The sequence below is a fragment of the Durio zibethinus genome, chromosome 10 (assembly GCF_047325235.1).
Source record: "Durio zibethinus cultivar Kanyao isolate XHJ-2024 chromosome 10, ASM4732523v1, whole genome shotgun sequence".
NCBI lineage: Eukaryota > Viridiplantae > Streptophyta > Magnoliopsida > Malvales > Malvaceae > Durio > Durio zibethinus.
This window is the reverse complement of record NC_143171.1, coordinates 23,575,391-23,592,633: the sequence shown is the minus strand read 5'-3', so window position 1 is coordinate 23,592,633 and position 17,243 is coordinate 23,575,391. Positions and strand designations below refer to the sequence as shown.

The 17,243-nt window shown below is 27.4% G+C and overlaps 1 protein-coding gene across 1 annotated transcript; it reads left to right on the top strand.

The window, feature by feature from the left end:
- Positions 1 to 10,203: 10,203 nt before the first annotated feature.
- LOC111292125 (transcription factor MYB16-like) lies at positions 10,204 to 13,014 on the top strand. The gene is made up of 3 exons (XM_022884356.2): positions 10,204 to 10,569; positions 10,694 to 10,823; positions 11,474 to 13,014. Exons 1-3 carry the CDS (start codon positions 10,437 to 10,439, stop codon positions 12,420 to 12,422), a joined length of 1,212 nt encoding a protein of 403 aa, XP_022740091.1. The 5' UTR covers positions 10,204 to 10,436; the 3' UTR covers positions 12,423 to 13,014.
- The last annotated feature ends 4,229 nt before the right edge of the window (positions 13,015 to 17,243 follow it).

The following is a 17,243-nucleotide window of genomic DNA, read 5'->3' as shown; positions in this document are numbered from 1 at the left end:
TTTTCTTTAAAATGTGACATTCAACAGGTTTAAAATTTAAATCTTAATATTTGTAATTTCTTCTCACATCTTTAGGCTGCGGCATCCTTTATACAAAAAAAATTATAGTATGTAAGCTGGAGTTATTTATTTTGAATATCTTGAAAATTTTGACAGTAGAATGTTTCATGTTTAAAAAAAATATATATATTGAGTTTATGAGCCTGATAACGCAATTATCATCTGTTAATGCTTGCCTTGGTAGATTAGTTAGCAACTCTATCTCTCTTTCGCTCCCAGTATGACATCACATGTTAGGCCACCAACCAAGAGTTCATCAATGATTAACAATAAGTGACAAAGTGCTCTAGAACATAGCGTGTCATTGATAGAATTTTACAACATTTGAACCTTTCTTTAAAACAGATATTTCAATAACCTCATATTATTTGATTAATTGTAGTTAGCTATTTAAGCTCAATCAAATGAGTTAAAATCTTTCCCTACTTAGCCCCAACATAAAAAAGATCCCAAGTCCTCATAAAATTCATGTATGCAATCTCAATCCTCATGAACTTGCAGAATTAAAGCTAAAAAAGATCAATGGCATATTTTCTTGTGGTTTGAGCTAATGTATGGCTTAGGGGGCTTAACCAGGGCTGCCTACCTGCAAAATTTGATGTTGTTATGGACATTTAAAACAGTACACATTTTGTCTGAAAATATCAGAAATCTTTTAAACTTGCTTTTTGTCTGAGACAAGAAGATATCCTAGACTGATATAGTTGAAAACCTTCCGATTTAGAAGTTTGGATGGATTAGCACTAATCAGCAGGATACCATAAAGGCAATTCCAAATCACTGCTTTGTACCTTAGTTAGGTATTGAGTGTACCTAAAAATGTCAAAGAAAGAGACATAACCAAAGTCAGAAAGGGTTTAAATTGGAGCAATTCTACTAAGACAGAACTTGCCAAAGCTACATCTTCATTATTCTGCAGTACTGGACTAGGGTCCAGGCTCTAAATGTCTGTAGGATTGCACTTGATTGCTCATTGTTTAATCCTGGCTTAGCTTTGCTTGCTCTTTAGCTGCAAAGGCAGCGTGATTTTAGACTCAGTTTAACTGATAACTCCTCTTAAAAATTAAAAAAAAAAAAGGAAAAGAAAGAGGGGGTGGGAGGAGGGGGAGGGGTGATTGAACTTCGGAAAGTGAAAGCTCTCAGCTCCAACAAAATGAATAAATATGAGTAGAATGTTAAACAGTGAATTTCTCTTTAAAAAAGTCTTAAGTGCAGGCAATCTGAATCTGTCATGTCATTTATCTTGCATGCAACTCACTTTATTGTAACCAATTCCCCCTGAAATGTTATTGTCATTCCTTCATTTTTTTTCAATAGTTTTTCATGGACATTCTATGATACTTCCAAGACAGCCTATAGTAAGTGATGGCTATTATGAGAAGAAACAATAAAAAAAAGAATAGCAAATACCATTCACTAGAAATTTCATCAAACCTATTTTTTTGCCTCTTCCAAATTATATTTTAACCACCACTTTCTTTAATCTTCTTTATTACCCTTTTTTTTTTCACACTATATATTTCTTTAACAAAATAAATATGATATTTGATATGCACTTTATATATATGGTTTTATAAAAAATATCATAGGTTAAATTTAAAAGAAAGAGTTTTAAATATTAAAATTTGAATTTATATTTATTAAAAGTAATTATATAAATTATATAAATTAAATTTTAAATTCCCCTTTATATTCTCTTTGTTTATTATTTAACCTAGCTAGTTGTTGGAAAGAATTTTTTAACAACACCTAACCTAATAAAAACAATCTCTTTGTCTGATGCCTCAATAAGTAAAAATGTCAAGTGAAAAATTCAAATAATATTCTTAAAATATTACATAAAGTTTATCTCAATTAACCCACATGATTAAATCTCTTAATTCCTATAGTTTAAGCTTTGCACGTAATGTTTCTTGCCATGTGATGGAAATTAAACAAAGATTTTTAATTTTTAATTTTTTTTACTAAGTAATTAAGTGCATACTAACTTTTCAATCTTTGTCTTTTAGTTCAAGGAATAGAAAAAAAATTTAGCATTTAAGTTTCATTGGTTAATGCTTTTAGTGGGTAATCGTGTTGCTTGTGTATATTTTTTATAAAGCATATCATAATTTAAAAAAAAAATTGTAAATAATAGAATTAAAATTTTAAATTTATTAAATGTTAATTTTTTAGAATTATCTCAATGTTTTTATTCAATTATTTCAATTCAAACATTTAATTTTCAAATTCTATAAATTAGGTCAAAATGTAGATATTAATTCCAATACATTAAAGATAATTGACATGACATCTCGAATTTTTTAAATTTAAATTTAATCGTGTTCGAGTTAAGTTATATAATTATATTTTAATTTATTAATTGATTATTTAATAATTATATTTTAATTATAATATAATAATTGATTATTCACTTGATTGTATAATTATAATACTTTATTATAATTATAATTTTAAAAAATCATGAAATATCCATTTTGTTTTCCTTTTTCTTTTTTGGTATGGTTATTAAGGATAGTTACGTTCACTGACTAACTAAACAGTGCAAGCCTAAGCAAAAAACCAAAATTTGATGTAGTTCAAAGACTCCAAATTTGTGGGGTAGGGAAAAATAGTTAGGCAAAGTACGAAGGTTGAAGAAGAAGGAGAACCACTCTAAATGGCTGAAACTTCCACCTGGGTCTTCACTTTTCTACTTGTTGGCATTAGAGTTGGCATTAGGTTGGGTATGGGGCAGGTTTTGCTCGCCCTTAATTCGATTTGATTTTATGTGTTATTAAATTTGAATTCGATTTTATTTGAAATTTTATTTTGTTTTTTTACATTCGAACTCGATTTCATCTGATATTATATAAATCGTACTTCGAACCGATCCGAATTAATAAAATATTATTTTTTAAATATAAATATTTAAAAATATTATTATATAAATATATATTTATAAATAAAAAATTAAATAATTAATTAAAAAATAAATTTTTATATAATATCGGGTTGAATTTATCTAAAATCTGAACCCGATCCGATCTCGATTGTTTCATAATTTTATCCCGATCGACTTGATATTAAACTCGAATTTCAAAAAAAAAATCGACTTCATAAAATCGAATCGAATCAAAATCCATTGAGAATGAGTTAAATTATCGACTCTGGTAGGCATTGTTGACACCATGTTTCCCACCATTTTTTTTCCATCGTCATTTTCATTGGCTTTAGCTCATTGCGTCATGGTTTTTGTACCATAATGGCTGTTTACCACATCACTGTTATAATTTTATTATTATTTAATTAAAATTTTTTGAATTAAAATTTTATGCTAATTAATTAATATTTTTAATCTTAATGATATTTAAGAAAATAAAAAAAATACAGTTTGCACCTTTCAAAATGTAAGGAACCAAATGCTTCTTAATAAAAAAATTTCTTAACAATTACTATAATTTATCAGTGAATCACATGATTGAGCGCTCATCAACTAATTGCTATCTTTTTCGTTTTTTTAATGATTACCATAGCGTATATCTTTAATCAAAATAATTGAGTAGCATTTTGTTTTTAAGGAAGAGTGATTACTTTTCCTTAATCCTTTCTCTAACAAGCAAAGACAAAGAACTCTTTAAATTATAATGGACACAATTTTTTATATAATCGAAGTTATAACGAATTGTAAGTGTTAAAATTTAAATATTAGATTTATTAAATGTCATATATTAAGAGTGATTGTATGAATTAATCGAGTTAAGTTTTAATTTTATAAACCTAACAATTTTAAATATAATATAATAATATGATATGAAAACGATACAAAAAAAATACAAAAGTAACATTTAAAATTTTAGTAAAAATTATATATAAATTTGATAAAAATTTAAAAAATTAATGTATTTTTTATTTGGCATGTTTATATGAATTTAACACTATAATTTTTCATGTTTTACATATTTTTTACATAATACAAATACTATCATGTCAACCTCCAACATTTTCAAGACATTCAAGGTTAGTAAAGGTTTTTCCATAAATTATAATAATGTTAAGAAAGAATGAAAATTGAATGGATTATGATGAAGTACTGTATAGAAACCTATGGATAAGGGTTGCATATGGTCAAGCTTATCTTTGCTTCTGTCATCATGTTTATATATGGTCAAATCCCTTTTTACCCAAAGTTTCTCATATTACATTATTAGTAATCTTCAATTAGTGCTAGTACTAAATTATTTGGAAACATATTTTTCATGTTTGCAAGTTAATCATGGAATGAAAAACTTTGGAGGTTTATCTTTGTTAGATTTTCATGCAAAATGCATCGAATCTCTTTATCTTTTTGCTATATATCTCCTTAATTAGCTTGTTCGTGTATTGCACGAATTATCTTTATTTCTTTAAATATGTTTAGATGTATAAAATAATATTATTTAATCATCTAGATGTTCAATATATATGTAAATTACAAATAATATAATTAAAATATCAAAACATAATAAAATTAAAATTTTTAATTAAAAATTAAAAAATTAAGAATATATAATAATATTTGAGGAAAATAAAATATCTAAAAGCAAATAATATTATTGAGTACACTAATAAAATAAATTAAAAATTAAAAGTTTCTTCACTTCAAATTAACTTTTTCAATTTATACCATTTTCATCTTGCGCAATCATTTTTATATACCTACAAGTTTATATAATTTTAAGATAAATTTTATTTATTAAAAAAATAATTATTTTAAATGTTTAAATAATATGGTGATAGCTTACTTGCATTTATATTTTTTGCATAAATTTTAATAATATCTTGATTTTTAATATCTATAAAATTTGTCAAATTAATTTTAATACTTGTTTTAAAATTTATATTTGATGTAAAATTGTGTTACTGTAAAATTTGAAATAAAATAGTTTTAAATTTTAAATAATTATTTTAAAATTTTGTCTTAAAAAAGTTTTAATGAGAATGCGTCAATTTTTATTTACAAAATTTTATAATCAATTTCAAAGGTAAAAAAATTTACTTTCTACTTTTACTACTTACGTTTTGCTTTTAGGTAAAAACCAAAAAAACTATAAAAGAATAAAATTATAAAAACCTAATTTCAAATTTTCCTTTCTTTTAGCAAGTGTAGATGATAATTAAACGATGATATTAGTGTCATATTAATGTAATTATCAAGTCAAATGTAATATTAAAGTTCATAATATTATAATTAGAGTAATATTTGAGATTATAATACAATTACGATATGTCGATATATAGGATTATGAAATTAATTTCGGTTCAACATAATAACAATATAATTTTTTTTAATAAGTGAGAATTTTCTGTGCAAAATATGATATTTTTACATAATTTTTCTCAAACAATGAACGGAAAAACTTCTTTTCTTCTATCATATAAAATTAAATCAAATCATATCAAATTTCCAATTATTTTAAATTCATATCATTTGGATTCAAATAATTTTAGATTAATCTTACAAATAATCCAATTTCGATTAGTCAATTGCAGTTCAAATCTTTTTTGATTGTTAATGTTTGCTAATCAAATTGGATTGAGTTTGATTCAGATAAATCGGACGAAATTTTTTTATTCATACAAGTTTTGCCGGTTCAGCTTTATTAATTCCTCTATAGAGTTTATTGTAAGACTTCCCAGAATTTGAAGGTGGGCTTTTAAATTTTAAACCTCCTTTACATGATTGGATTGGGCTCCGATTGAAACTAAAATAATTATTTATTGTATTTAATAGTAATTAAAATAATTTTCAAAATATTTTTTTATTTTGGAATATTGTTGGACACGTGGAATATTCAAAGATTGACATGTGTAATGGATATGTCATTTTATAGGGTAATTAAGGCAATGTTGGACCATGAAAATAGAGGGAAAGGGGGAATTTAAGGTGGGTGGACCCATTGTCCTTTTCCAGCCAATCCTAATCTTTGGATGCCAAGCACAACTCATTTAAGTCTCCCACTTTAACTTTTCTTCAACGGGAACCCTGCCTTTCTCTTAATTTTTCTTCTTATATATTCTCCAAAAATCATAGCTATACTTTTATTATACTAAAATAAAATTTTAACTTTTAATTTACATATAAATAAATTCATAATTTTTTATTAATATTCAAATAAGTTTTTGTCTTTAATTTATATTTAAATAAATTTTTTATTTAAAATAAAAATTTATTTGAATATAATTCAAAGAATAAAAATTTATTTTGATATAATAAAAATAAATAATTCAATTTTTTAAAATATTTTAACTTTTATAAAATAATATAATGGACCATTGAATAAGGATAATAGTAGAGATGGTAATGGGTAGACTATAATGGAGTATTTTATACTATTTGATCCGTTTAAATACGATTAGGATGCCTTATAAATGGGTTCAAGACTTCAAGTAAGCTATGGTAATAAGTATAGAGTATCCACAATTGTTATGAACAATGGATTTTTAATATTTATATTTTTAATTTATATATTACTTATAATTGGTTAATCATTTTTAAAACTTTATAAATTACCTAAATACGAAAATTAAAGTTTAAATTTTAAATTTAATTTTGATTAATAAAACATATAAAAATAGGTAAATTTATTTTTATTATTGAATTTAAGTTGGGTACTCAACTATTTTTAATTAAATAAACAAGTTCAAATTTTAATCAAGTTTTAATGATATATTATTAAACGAGTTCGAATTTGAATCAAGTTGTAACGAAGTATTATTAAACGAGTTCAGGCATAGTATGAATATTGTATTTAGTAATCGGATTCAAGTAAGAGCATCTCAAAATTATTGAATACCATACATGTTGCCTTATATGCACTATCCTGAAAAGCAAAATAACACAATGATTAAAATGAATTTTTTTAAAAAGTAAATCATTATTGTTATGAGAAATTATTAAGTATATGAAGTTTTAAAATTTCATAATTGATTTTAGTAAGATAATACATACCTCTTAATGCATATTAAAATTTTTTTAAAAAATATTGTTTAAAAAGTGAGATATATATGGATGAGTTTCTTAACTTCCATTATAAAATTAAAAAAAAATTTACTTATACTATATCAAATAATTTTTTTATTATTATTAACATTATTATTAGGCAAATTGTCTCAAATACACTGTTAATGAAATTCAAAAAAATTTCGACCGTCGATCCTTATCAAAATGATTTTTTTTTAAATAAAATAAAAATCAAATGATTAAGAGGAAAACTTTCTCTGGGAGTATGGTCAAAACTCTTATATCTAACATACAATGTTGGAATTTCAATCTTCCCTTTAACTTTCTCATATATACAAAGAACAAAGAAAACTAGTACAAAAGTTACGAACACCTTTTAAAGTATTACAATTCTACCCTTTATTTCACTGAAACTTAATTGCTTCAATGCATATTATGACATAATCTTGAATCAAATCTACCTAAGGGTATTAAGATTCATATTAAAATAATTAATCTACACTTAGTTTGGTTAATTTTTAAAAAAAAATTCGTAATTTGAGGATGAACAAAAGAATTGTCGATACTAAAATTGGAACCTTATTTTTGGATATTACTTTTTAAAGAGATTATATGAATCAATTAGAATAAATCTCGGATTCAAAGTTTGGTTAAATTTGCTTACTATTTTCTTTCAATGGGATTAGGGCATACATTTTTAAAAAATCATGATATGGAAACATTTTACCTATGATTTTATAATTATCTAATCACAAAAAAATTAATTATATAAAAATCTATCTTTTATAAGTGTGAACTTTATATAAAATTTTAATGAATCTCAAATAATTCTAAATTATGATTAACTAATGATAATATAATAATTATAGGTAATATGCTCCTATATTCAAATGACGAAATTGTTTTCCATTATACAAAGCCAAAAGTTAGAAATATTATTTAAGGCAATAAATGCAGCATACCCATTCCACAAATGCCATAATTATTTCTTCAATAATGTTGGCTAATATTTTCCAACATTGTTAGACTTTATAGTAGTCATTTTTAGGGTTATCTCTTTGATGATCTGTTACTAACTTACTAGCTAGCTCATATAAGTAAATGCTAATTAAGCCAAGGGGAAAAAAGAATTAAATTATAAAAAAAAAAAGAAAAAAGAGAAAGATAATTAATTAAAGCTCAAATAAGTAGATGTCTCTCATGCATACTATTATTTCTAATTGCAAATTTAATATTTGATATTTAGATTGGGACCAAACGAATACATAGGCAGGAACATATATATATTAAATGAGGCAAGAAGTGATTAATATCTCTTTATTTTATTTATTGATTTTATAAAAAAAAATTATGATTTAATTTAATAAAATTAATTATTTTATTTATTTATTTATTTATTAAAATATACAAAAATAATATCAAATTTTCATTCACTAATAATAATTTTTTTATTAAATTTATCAAACATTATTTTATTTTTTTACAACATTTTTAAAATAACTTTTACTCAAAACAACATTTCTTATAAAAATTTCAGTCAGACCAAATAAACCATATAAAAAAGATTGGAACAATACATTTTAAACTTTTTACACTGTGCAGCCTTTGGTTTTTTACATTGACAGCAGCACTTTTTTAAGTGATTAATTTTAACAGCACGAGTTGACTATTAAACTAAATGTCAGCATTGGAACAATGAGCTGCAAAATTATTGTGCTACACAATTAAAAAAGTTGTTATTCAAAAACCTATTTCTTGTAGTGATATTATATAGCATTAAAGGGATCTCTTTTTACTTTTTTCAGTAAAAAATAATAATAATTCTTCAAAATTTAACTCAATTAATTTACTAAACTTTTTTAAAAAATAACATACAGTAAATTTAAAATTCAATGCTTGTACTTATAAATTATAATTTTTTTCCTATCTTAAGAATGTGTTTCTTTTGATAGGTAGATCCAAAAGTAAAGACCCTTTAGTCTCCAAAACAGTTAAAATCTACTTTCTTTCCTAAGTAGTTAGGGTTCTACCTCTTCAAAACCTGCGGTCAAAGTTAAATTTCCCTAACAGTCAATCCTTCATCCATTTATATTTTCTATGCAATTTTTTTTAATATTTGAGGTTGTTAAAATTTGATTTTAATTAATGGAATTAAGAGTTTAAATTCTATACAAATTTTAAAGTCTTCAAAAAAAAAATTAATAAGATACCTTTATTTATTTATTTTTATACAAAATTTTTTTAATTATGTAAGATGTGACAAGGACCCTTTTTTTTTCATTCATAAATTTCACCTTTTCTATATCTCAAAATCAATCCAAATTCAAGACCCTAAAAAAGTTGGAGTTTTTAATCAACGAAGTGTCCCATTTAAAGAACATATATAATTTTACGCTTATAATCGGATGAACTACTAGTGATATTTATAACACTTATATACAAGGCTTTTCCACCTATTTACCATAATTGAATGTTTTATTTATTTTTTTTAACAAAAGATGTTATAGTTTGAGAATAAAAAAAAAATTTTTAAGTGTCGATATTTAAATTTTAAATATATTTAATGTCGCTTATTAAGAATAACTGTATAAATCAATTAAATTAAATTACTAATTAATACTTTATTTTGTCTTTAATTGTTATCAAAGCTTTGTTTTAATATTCAAACTTTTTCATGATTTTATGGTTTTGTTTTTAGCATAAATTTATGTCTTTAATAATATCGTGCATACAACAAGGTTTTTTCGTATGCCAAAATCTCATTTCATGTATTCTGTTTGTTTAACAAACCCAAAGTGTTCTAAAATAAATTTAAAAGCACTTTGAAATATAGTACTCCTTATTCTAGTTCTAATTATAATGCAACTTTATAAGCTAATTAATACCAAAAAAATAAGGGTAAAATTGAAATGAGAGAAGTCACCATCACCACCATGAGTAATGTAGGGAAAAAATTTGAGAGGGACTTGAATTTTTGGAGCTGCCCCATACCATTTACTACCCTTTGGATTTGTCAATTGTGAGGACCAAAAAAACCTTCCAAAATTCCTTTGCGTTTGGGGATTTTCTTTTGTTCTATCGTCATACATTGAACATTATTTATTTATTAATTTATTTTATGCCCTATGAATTAAGTAAAGCTACATAGTGGAAGAGGGGTTTTGATTTCTTCTGTCATGTGACTTTAGCATGTACTCTGATCAAAAATTTAATTGTTTTCTCTATCCTATTTATTTTGCTGACCTTTCTTCTCTGCCCATCTCTTCATTTACAAACACAAGTTTCTTCGCTTAATTTCCCACTCTCAATATTATCTTGTGTTGAGTGTTATATAAAGAGAGAGCCAACTTTCTTCTTTTTTGCTGATTTTAGTTTCAGTACTATATACTACCCAATGGGGAGATCACCTTGCTGTGACAAAGTGGGGTTGAAGAAAGGACCATGGACACCTGAAGAAGATCAGAAACTCTTAGTTTACATTGAAGAACATGGTCATGGAAGCTGGCGTGCCTTGCCTGCGAAAGCCGGTGACTAACCCTAACCTTAATTTTCTTGGTTAATTACTTATAGTACAAGATACTTCATTTTCATTCCTCAATCCTCATCCAGTTCAGTTCAGCTCAATTTTGTTTTGGTCTCATTGTTTTTTAGGCCTTCAAAGATGTGGGAAGAGCTGCAGGCTCAGATGGACTAATTATCTAAGACCCGATATTAAGAGAGGAAAGTTTAGTTTGCAAGAAGAACAAACTATCATTCAACTCCATGCCCTTTTAGGGAACAGGTATAAGAGTTCATCATAATGTTACATAACCTGGAATGAATTTTTTTTGTAATTTTTTTTCATTTTTTTCTTAGCCATTTTTTGATGTCTTTTTCCCTCATGACTCTTGAATAAATTTCTTGAAAAAACCAGCTAGTTTTCTGATCTTGGGTCGTCCTAATTTCTCAACCTAGTTTTTCCCTATTCGGTTTTGAAATTCAAGCTCAAATTTCTTGCACTCAGTAACATATTTTTTTTGGGTACAATGGATGCACACAATTACTTTCAAAGTCTGAACTGTCACTCTACCCTATCAACTATAAAACTTATTTTTTATTTTCATTTTGTTTTGACCCTACAGATATTAATTAAATTTGTGTTCTCTGCCATATGCATTAAGTTACTGCTACTTATGACATCTGATTTTAATAGGATGGTAACTTTAGAAGCAAAAATGGGTCTTCAATTCTTCACTAGAATGAAATAATCAGTTTTTTTTATTACATTTTTTCCTCATTTTCTTGCCTATATATTTCAGTTGGGGGGGGTGTCTTTAGATGACTGAAAGTCTGAAACATTCAAAAAATGCATTGTGGTAGTTGAAGTTTTCTAGGGTTTTATGAAAGGGTTCTGTCACTATTACGTCTTTATTTGTCTGTTTTTGTCTTCAGGTGGTCTGCTATAGCCACTCACTTGCCAAAGAGAACAGATAATGAGATAAAAAACTACTGGAATACTCATCTTAAGAAAAGGTTGGCTAAAATGGGGATTGATCCAATCACTCACAAGCCAAAAAGTGATGCTTTACTCTCCACTGATGGCCAATCCAAGAATGCAGCAAACCTTAGCCATATGGCTCAGTGGGAGAGTGCTAGGCTTGAAGCTGAAGCTAGATTGGTTAGAGAATCGAAGATACGTTCACATTCATTTCAACATCAGCTCAACCCTCCAGGTTTTGCTTCTTCAGCTTCTGCTTCTGGTTCAACTTCAGCTTCAGCCGCTCAGCTTGTGAATAAGACAGCTTGGAACAGTGCTACTGGCTGGTCAAAATCCAGTGAAGGTAATAGTGGTGTTTTGAACACTGCACTTGGGGCTGCTGGTGACCTTGAGTCTCCTACATCTACTCTTACTTTCTCAGAGAATGCACCACCACGAAACATAAGTACAGGGCTTGGAGTGGGTTCAATGCCCATGATTCAGTTTGTTGGCACTATTTCAGGTTCATCCCAGACCGGAATCATCAAAGAAGAAGGGGAACAAGAATGGAAAGGCCTTGGAAGTTCAACTAATTTGCCTGATTACAAAGAGGGTATGGAGAATTCTTTCTCATTCACTTCTAGCCTTCATGATATGGCAATTTCCATGGAAGGAGGATGGACTCCAGAGTCTTTAAGGCCAAGTAGCAGTCATGTTAATGTTGGAAATGTAATGGAGGAAGGCTTCACTAATCTTCTTCTCGATGATTCTATCGACCGGAGTTTATCAGATAGTGGCAAAGAATCTGATGAAAACAGTGGAGGTAGTGGTGATGGCAGTGATTACTATGAAGATAACAAGAATTATTGGAACAGCATTCTTAATTTGGTGAATTCTTCCCCATCAGATTCACCAATGTTCTAAAGAAGTTCATCACAACTACAATCCTTAGCCTAAGTTAAAGACCCATTAATCATATTTACCAATTGTTCTTAAGCAGTGCAAATACCATCAGCTGATATATATATATATATATATATATATGCATATTTCCCCACAATTTAAGTATGTGCACAATGATGGTTTCTCTTGCTACCTTGCTTCATCGCTCTCTCCAAAAGCAACAAACACAACAGCCTTGACGACTGCTTTTCTTCAAAAAGAGGAATGTTGAACGATAGCTTTTCAATTTTGTCATCCTGTTGTAGTTGATAGAATTTTAACATGTTTGAGTGCAATTCAATGACATTCAGTTTGTAATTTTTTGTTCATTTTTATCTTTGTACTCATCATCCAGATCTCTATCTGATCATAATCAAGCGAGGGCCAAGGAAATAGTACAATGGAAGATGTTGATAAATATCAACATTTTACAAAAGGGTGTAAGAAATTGGATATGGATTTACCCTCAAAAGTTATTTTCCTTTGTAGTAGGCTCTCTTCATATATAGACAAAGTCCAATAAATAAAGAGTTGTATTTATGAAAGACTTTATTGCTGGTAGTTTCAGGTCACATTCAGCTAATAAGAAGCAAGATAATTTCTTGGTATCATTTTTTTCTTTGTTACAAATGGTTGCATGTACTGAGATTTAAATCTCGAACAAACTGAATATCACTTGTTAGATGTTACCTTTTAACGGTCGTTGCATAAACCAATTAAATTAAGTTTTGATTTCGGCATTTTTTCCCTGTTAGCTTGGTTGGTAAAAAATTCAGTAGAAATGAAACTAAAGTAAACTTAAATGATCCGTAGTTTTTCTGCAGATATACTGATATTTCTTGTAAAAAGGGACAGAAAGAATTTATCAGAAGAAGCAATGATATTGCAAACCAATTAATATTCACTATATAACTACTTATAACAATATCATTTTCGATTTTTCAAGCACATCATTTAATTTCAAAACACAAGAGAATTATAATGGCTTACATTAGTCTAAAATATGGACCAATATATTGGGACAACTCATAGGCCCTTTGCAGTAATGTCAATATCTCATTACCTTGCCCTTTAGTGATCTCTAAGTATTTATCTTAATTATTTCTTTGTCTTCTCTCCATTTTTCCTCTTCTTCTAGCTTGAAACATATTGATCTTTATTAAAATAAAAAGTTTACAAATTGAAGGTCTCGAGTTCAAATAGGTGCTCTCAGCTTGAACTATCAAACTAGAAGAGAGGAGGTAAATTACAAAGATGACACAAAAAAATGTGTCCCAAACCACCATTGCCAATATCAGACATGGTTTGGCAAAGATGGTGGGTGAACAGTAATACTCTAGCAAAGCTCCTTTGATCTTCTTAAGCTTTTTCGGATGCTAAAGTGGATGAAAGTCATGATCTAACTTCAATTTTGCCAAATCAAGAAAACTTGACTACTGATAACAATAGGCATGCATGGGATGGATATATGCGAGCTAAAACACTAATCTCTGTCAACAGGTTTTGCTAATAAACACTAATGTTTCGAACCAAACAGGATGACGACGTTTGATAAACCTCGTTTTTCCATTGTCCTTTTGTTTGAAAACTACTTGATTTTCTCAAACACCCTAATCAAATTTTTTGTTTTTTGGGCTAGGAACTTATTATTAATTGAAAAGTAATGCTCCAAATTAAGCATAGTTGTCAAAGCTTTCCATCTAATAACATGTAACTAGATCTGACAATTCACGTATCTATTTCATGTTTGTTCGTATCCAGTACATATAAAATATAAAAATTTTTATGTCATAATTCGTTTTAATACACCTAAATACAATACATATTAGGTTTTTCAGTTTTTTTTCAAATCCATATACATTTTTTTGCCAAAACTTTAACCCGTGTTATTTACATTTCCTTTCATATTATTTTGGTTTGTTATTGTCCTATTGTGTCGCATTGTTATATCCAAAATTGGCAAATCTACAAGTAACTGCCAAAGCTATATATAGTTCCACTGCAACAGAAGGATATGCAGCAACTAATTAAATCAACTAACAATCCATCAACATCTCGGACATCAAAATATCATGCATTAAACAGTATTTAATAATTAATTACCCAAAAGAAAAAAAAAAATTTCCATGAGCTTGATTTGTGCATTCAATATTGGCTAGCCAGCAGAGAAAAACTAGCTGATGCTTCAAAACCCAATTTTTATTTATTCTTGTCAAAACATTCTGAGAATCCATGCTTGTAATAATTAAGACCACATGCTCCATGTTTCATCAGTTTTGGTCTGTTGAATAAATAACAGATGTGGATTGATATTTGATGGGGATGATCTGGAATTTCATAGCATAAAATTATTTTGCATATCAAAAACTACTATAAGCTGGATCTCTTTCTTTTTTCTTTTTTTTTTTTTTTGCCTGCAGCAGAAGCACACTGATGTAATGAGTAGAAAATATTAAAATATGGTCCCCCTCCTGAATTGATTTATGCTTAATGAATGAATCACAGCTCTTCCACATGTCTGGTCATATTATAGTTTTTTTCTCAACAAGCCAAGAGGAAATTAAAAAAAGATCATTGTTTCCATTCCTGCTGATATCCTCTCAAGATTCTATCACTGCAAGAAAGTGTTAAGAGCTTAAATATAATAATTGGACCCTTTCCTATCAGCTTAAATTTTTACGATTGTTGATAATCATCCATTAACATAATATCAAAGTTCTCGAGTTCAAAGCCTACATCGGAGATCAGCTGATATTGAGAACTACCACAGATTAAGCTAGCTATATAACAAGAACAAGTTCATTCTCTCAAACCTGAGTCCAAATTTTTTCGGGTTCGCATAAGAAGGTTGCATATGATATCTGCTGTCAGGCCTTAGGATTTGGAGCAAGATCCAAGATGAGTATATGTTGAAATTGTAGGTAAAGGAATTATTATTTTCAGTCTGATTTAAAAGGCTACCATGATATATAAATTTGGTATATGCTTCTCAAGATAAATTAGATAATGTTGAAAATTGAATTTTCCATTTTAGCTGGGGGATATTGTACAGAACAAAGTTCAAAATTTTAAGAACTGTCCTTCCTAACTTTATAATTGCCCTTCTATAATTTAATTTTCACGACTGAACTAACATAAAGCAGATTGTACGTTTTTCTTTAACTATACGTGATTTTATCTTCGATTTGATAGTAAAATCAAAGCAACTTTCTAAACAATTTAAGATCTTTTTCGCAATGTAAAATTAACTTTAAAGTTCATAACATACAAGTTTACTATTAATCAATATGTTATATTTTAGTGATAACATAAATAGTATTTTAGTTTCCAGATATTAACATTCACATATGATTTTAAGACAAACAGTTATATATTCTCGACTCATCATCTATGATGAGTAAAATAAAAAATTAAACCATACATGTAACATTCTCAACTCTATATTCTCTCTGTTGTTGCATGTTATCTTCTCGTCTCTTATACTTTCCTCCTTTTTCCTCATGAACTTAATTGACTTGAGTGTTGAAATGTTACCTTTAACGTCCTTTTTTTTTTTTTAATCATTTTTAGTAAATTTGTTATGCTTTCCAGCTCAACTTCCAATAAGTTCCACTCTCATCAAATCAAGAATTAAGATAACACATGAAAGAAAAAATATATAGGAAGAAACTACTTAAATTCTGCAGATGAAATGTCTCAATCTTGAATCATCCCCACCATTCCACGAGTGTATATATATATATATATACTTCCGCTATTTGTTTGCCATTTTCTCCTATTCTCTTCCTTCCCTACTTCATAAGTATTTTTTGAAGGGTATATTTAGAATTTTATAACAAAATTAAGCTTATCGGTAACATCAAGATAAGACAAGATCTATCGTATTCTATAAAGAATTCAAGATATTTCCGTACGCACATATGCAAATGTTTGTTACTATATATTCATCTGAAGAGTTAAGAGTGTAAAAATACAAAGATAGACATAAAATTAAAAGATTTGTTATGATTTGATGGTTTGCAGCAGCCTCAACGAACAACCCATATGGATCACATCAAGACACGTCATTTCTCGTGAAAATTCAACAACCAAAAAATATAATAAATTTATATTGAAATTTTTTTTTGAATTAACCATTATTTTCCCATTAAATGAAAGGATCATGAAGCCAGGCTGTGATGAAAGTGTTGGGAGAATATAATAGTGAAACTTAGGCCACACCTTCAATTGTCAAAAACAACAACACCCTTTTTTTTTTTTCCTCAACCCTTTTCTCTTTTGTTTGTTTAAATTTCTCTCTCTCAATTTGCTGTACATGAACATTTATTTCAGTATATAATGCTGCACATGGGTCTTAAATTACCTCGACTGCGCCCAACTGTGCTTCATAAATGTGGTTTTTTTGTGCTGTGACTTTGGATGGATTTTGCTTCGATGAAACTGCTGTGATTTGTACACTTGTTTGTGTTCAACTAGTCCCTAGTTTCAATCTCATCAACTAGATGTAATTAATGACGGTAAATATTTATATCATAATAAATGCAAAGTAGCATTCATAATTTTTTAGATTTAATCTACTTTTAATAAGTCCGACCGGATAAGACTCAAATTTTAATCTTATATTTAATACATAGAATGACATATAAGATATAATAATTATTATTTTATATTATATTTAATTTATATTTTAAAAAATAAAATTATAAAAAGAATTAATTATTTTTTATATAAAATAATTCAATATTTCTAAAATAGATAAAATTATTTTTAATCTTATGATTAAATTTACATAGCTTATTATTT

Coding starts and splice junctions, on each gene's coding strand:
- LOC111292125 (XM_022884356.2), top strand. CDS start 10,437: ATGGGGAGATCACCTTGCTGTGACAAAGTGGGGTTGAAGAAAGGACCA. Junction 10,570..10,693: donor TGCCTTGCCTGCGAAAGCCG/GTGACTAACCCT, acceptor ATTGTTTTTTAG/GCCTTCAAAGATGTGGGAAG. Junction 10,824..11,473: donor CATGCCCTTTTAGGGAACAG/GTATAAGAGTTC, acceptor TTTTGTCTTCAG/GTGGTCTGCTATAGCCACTC.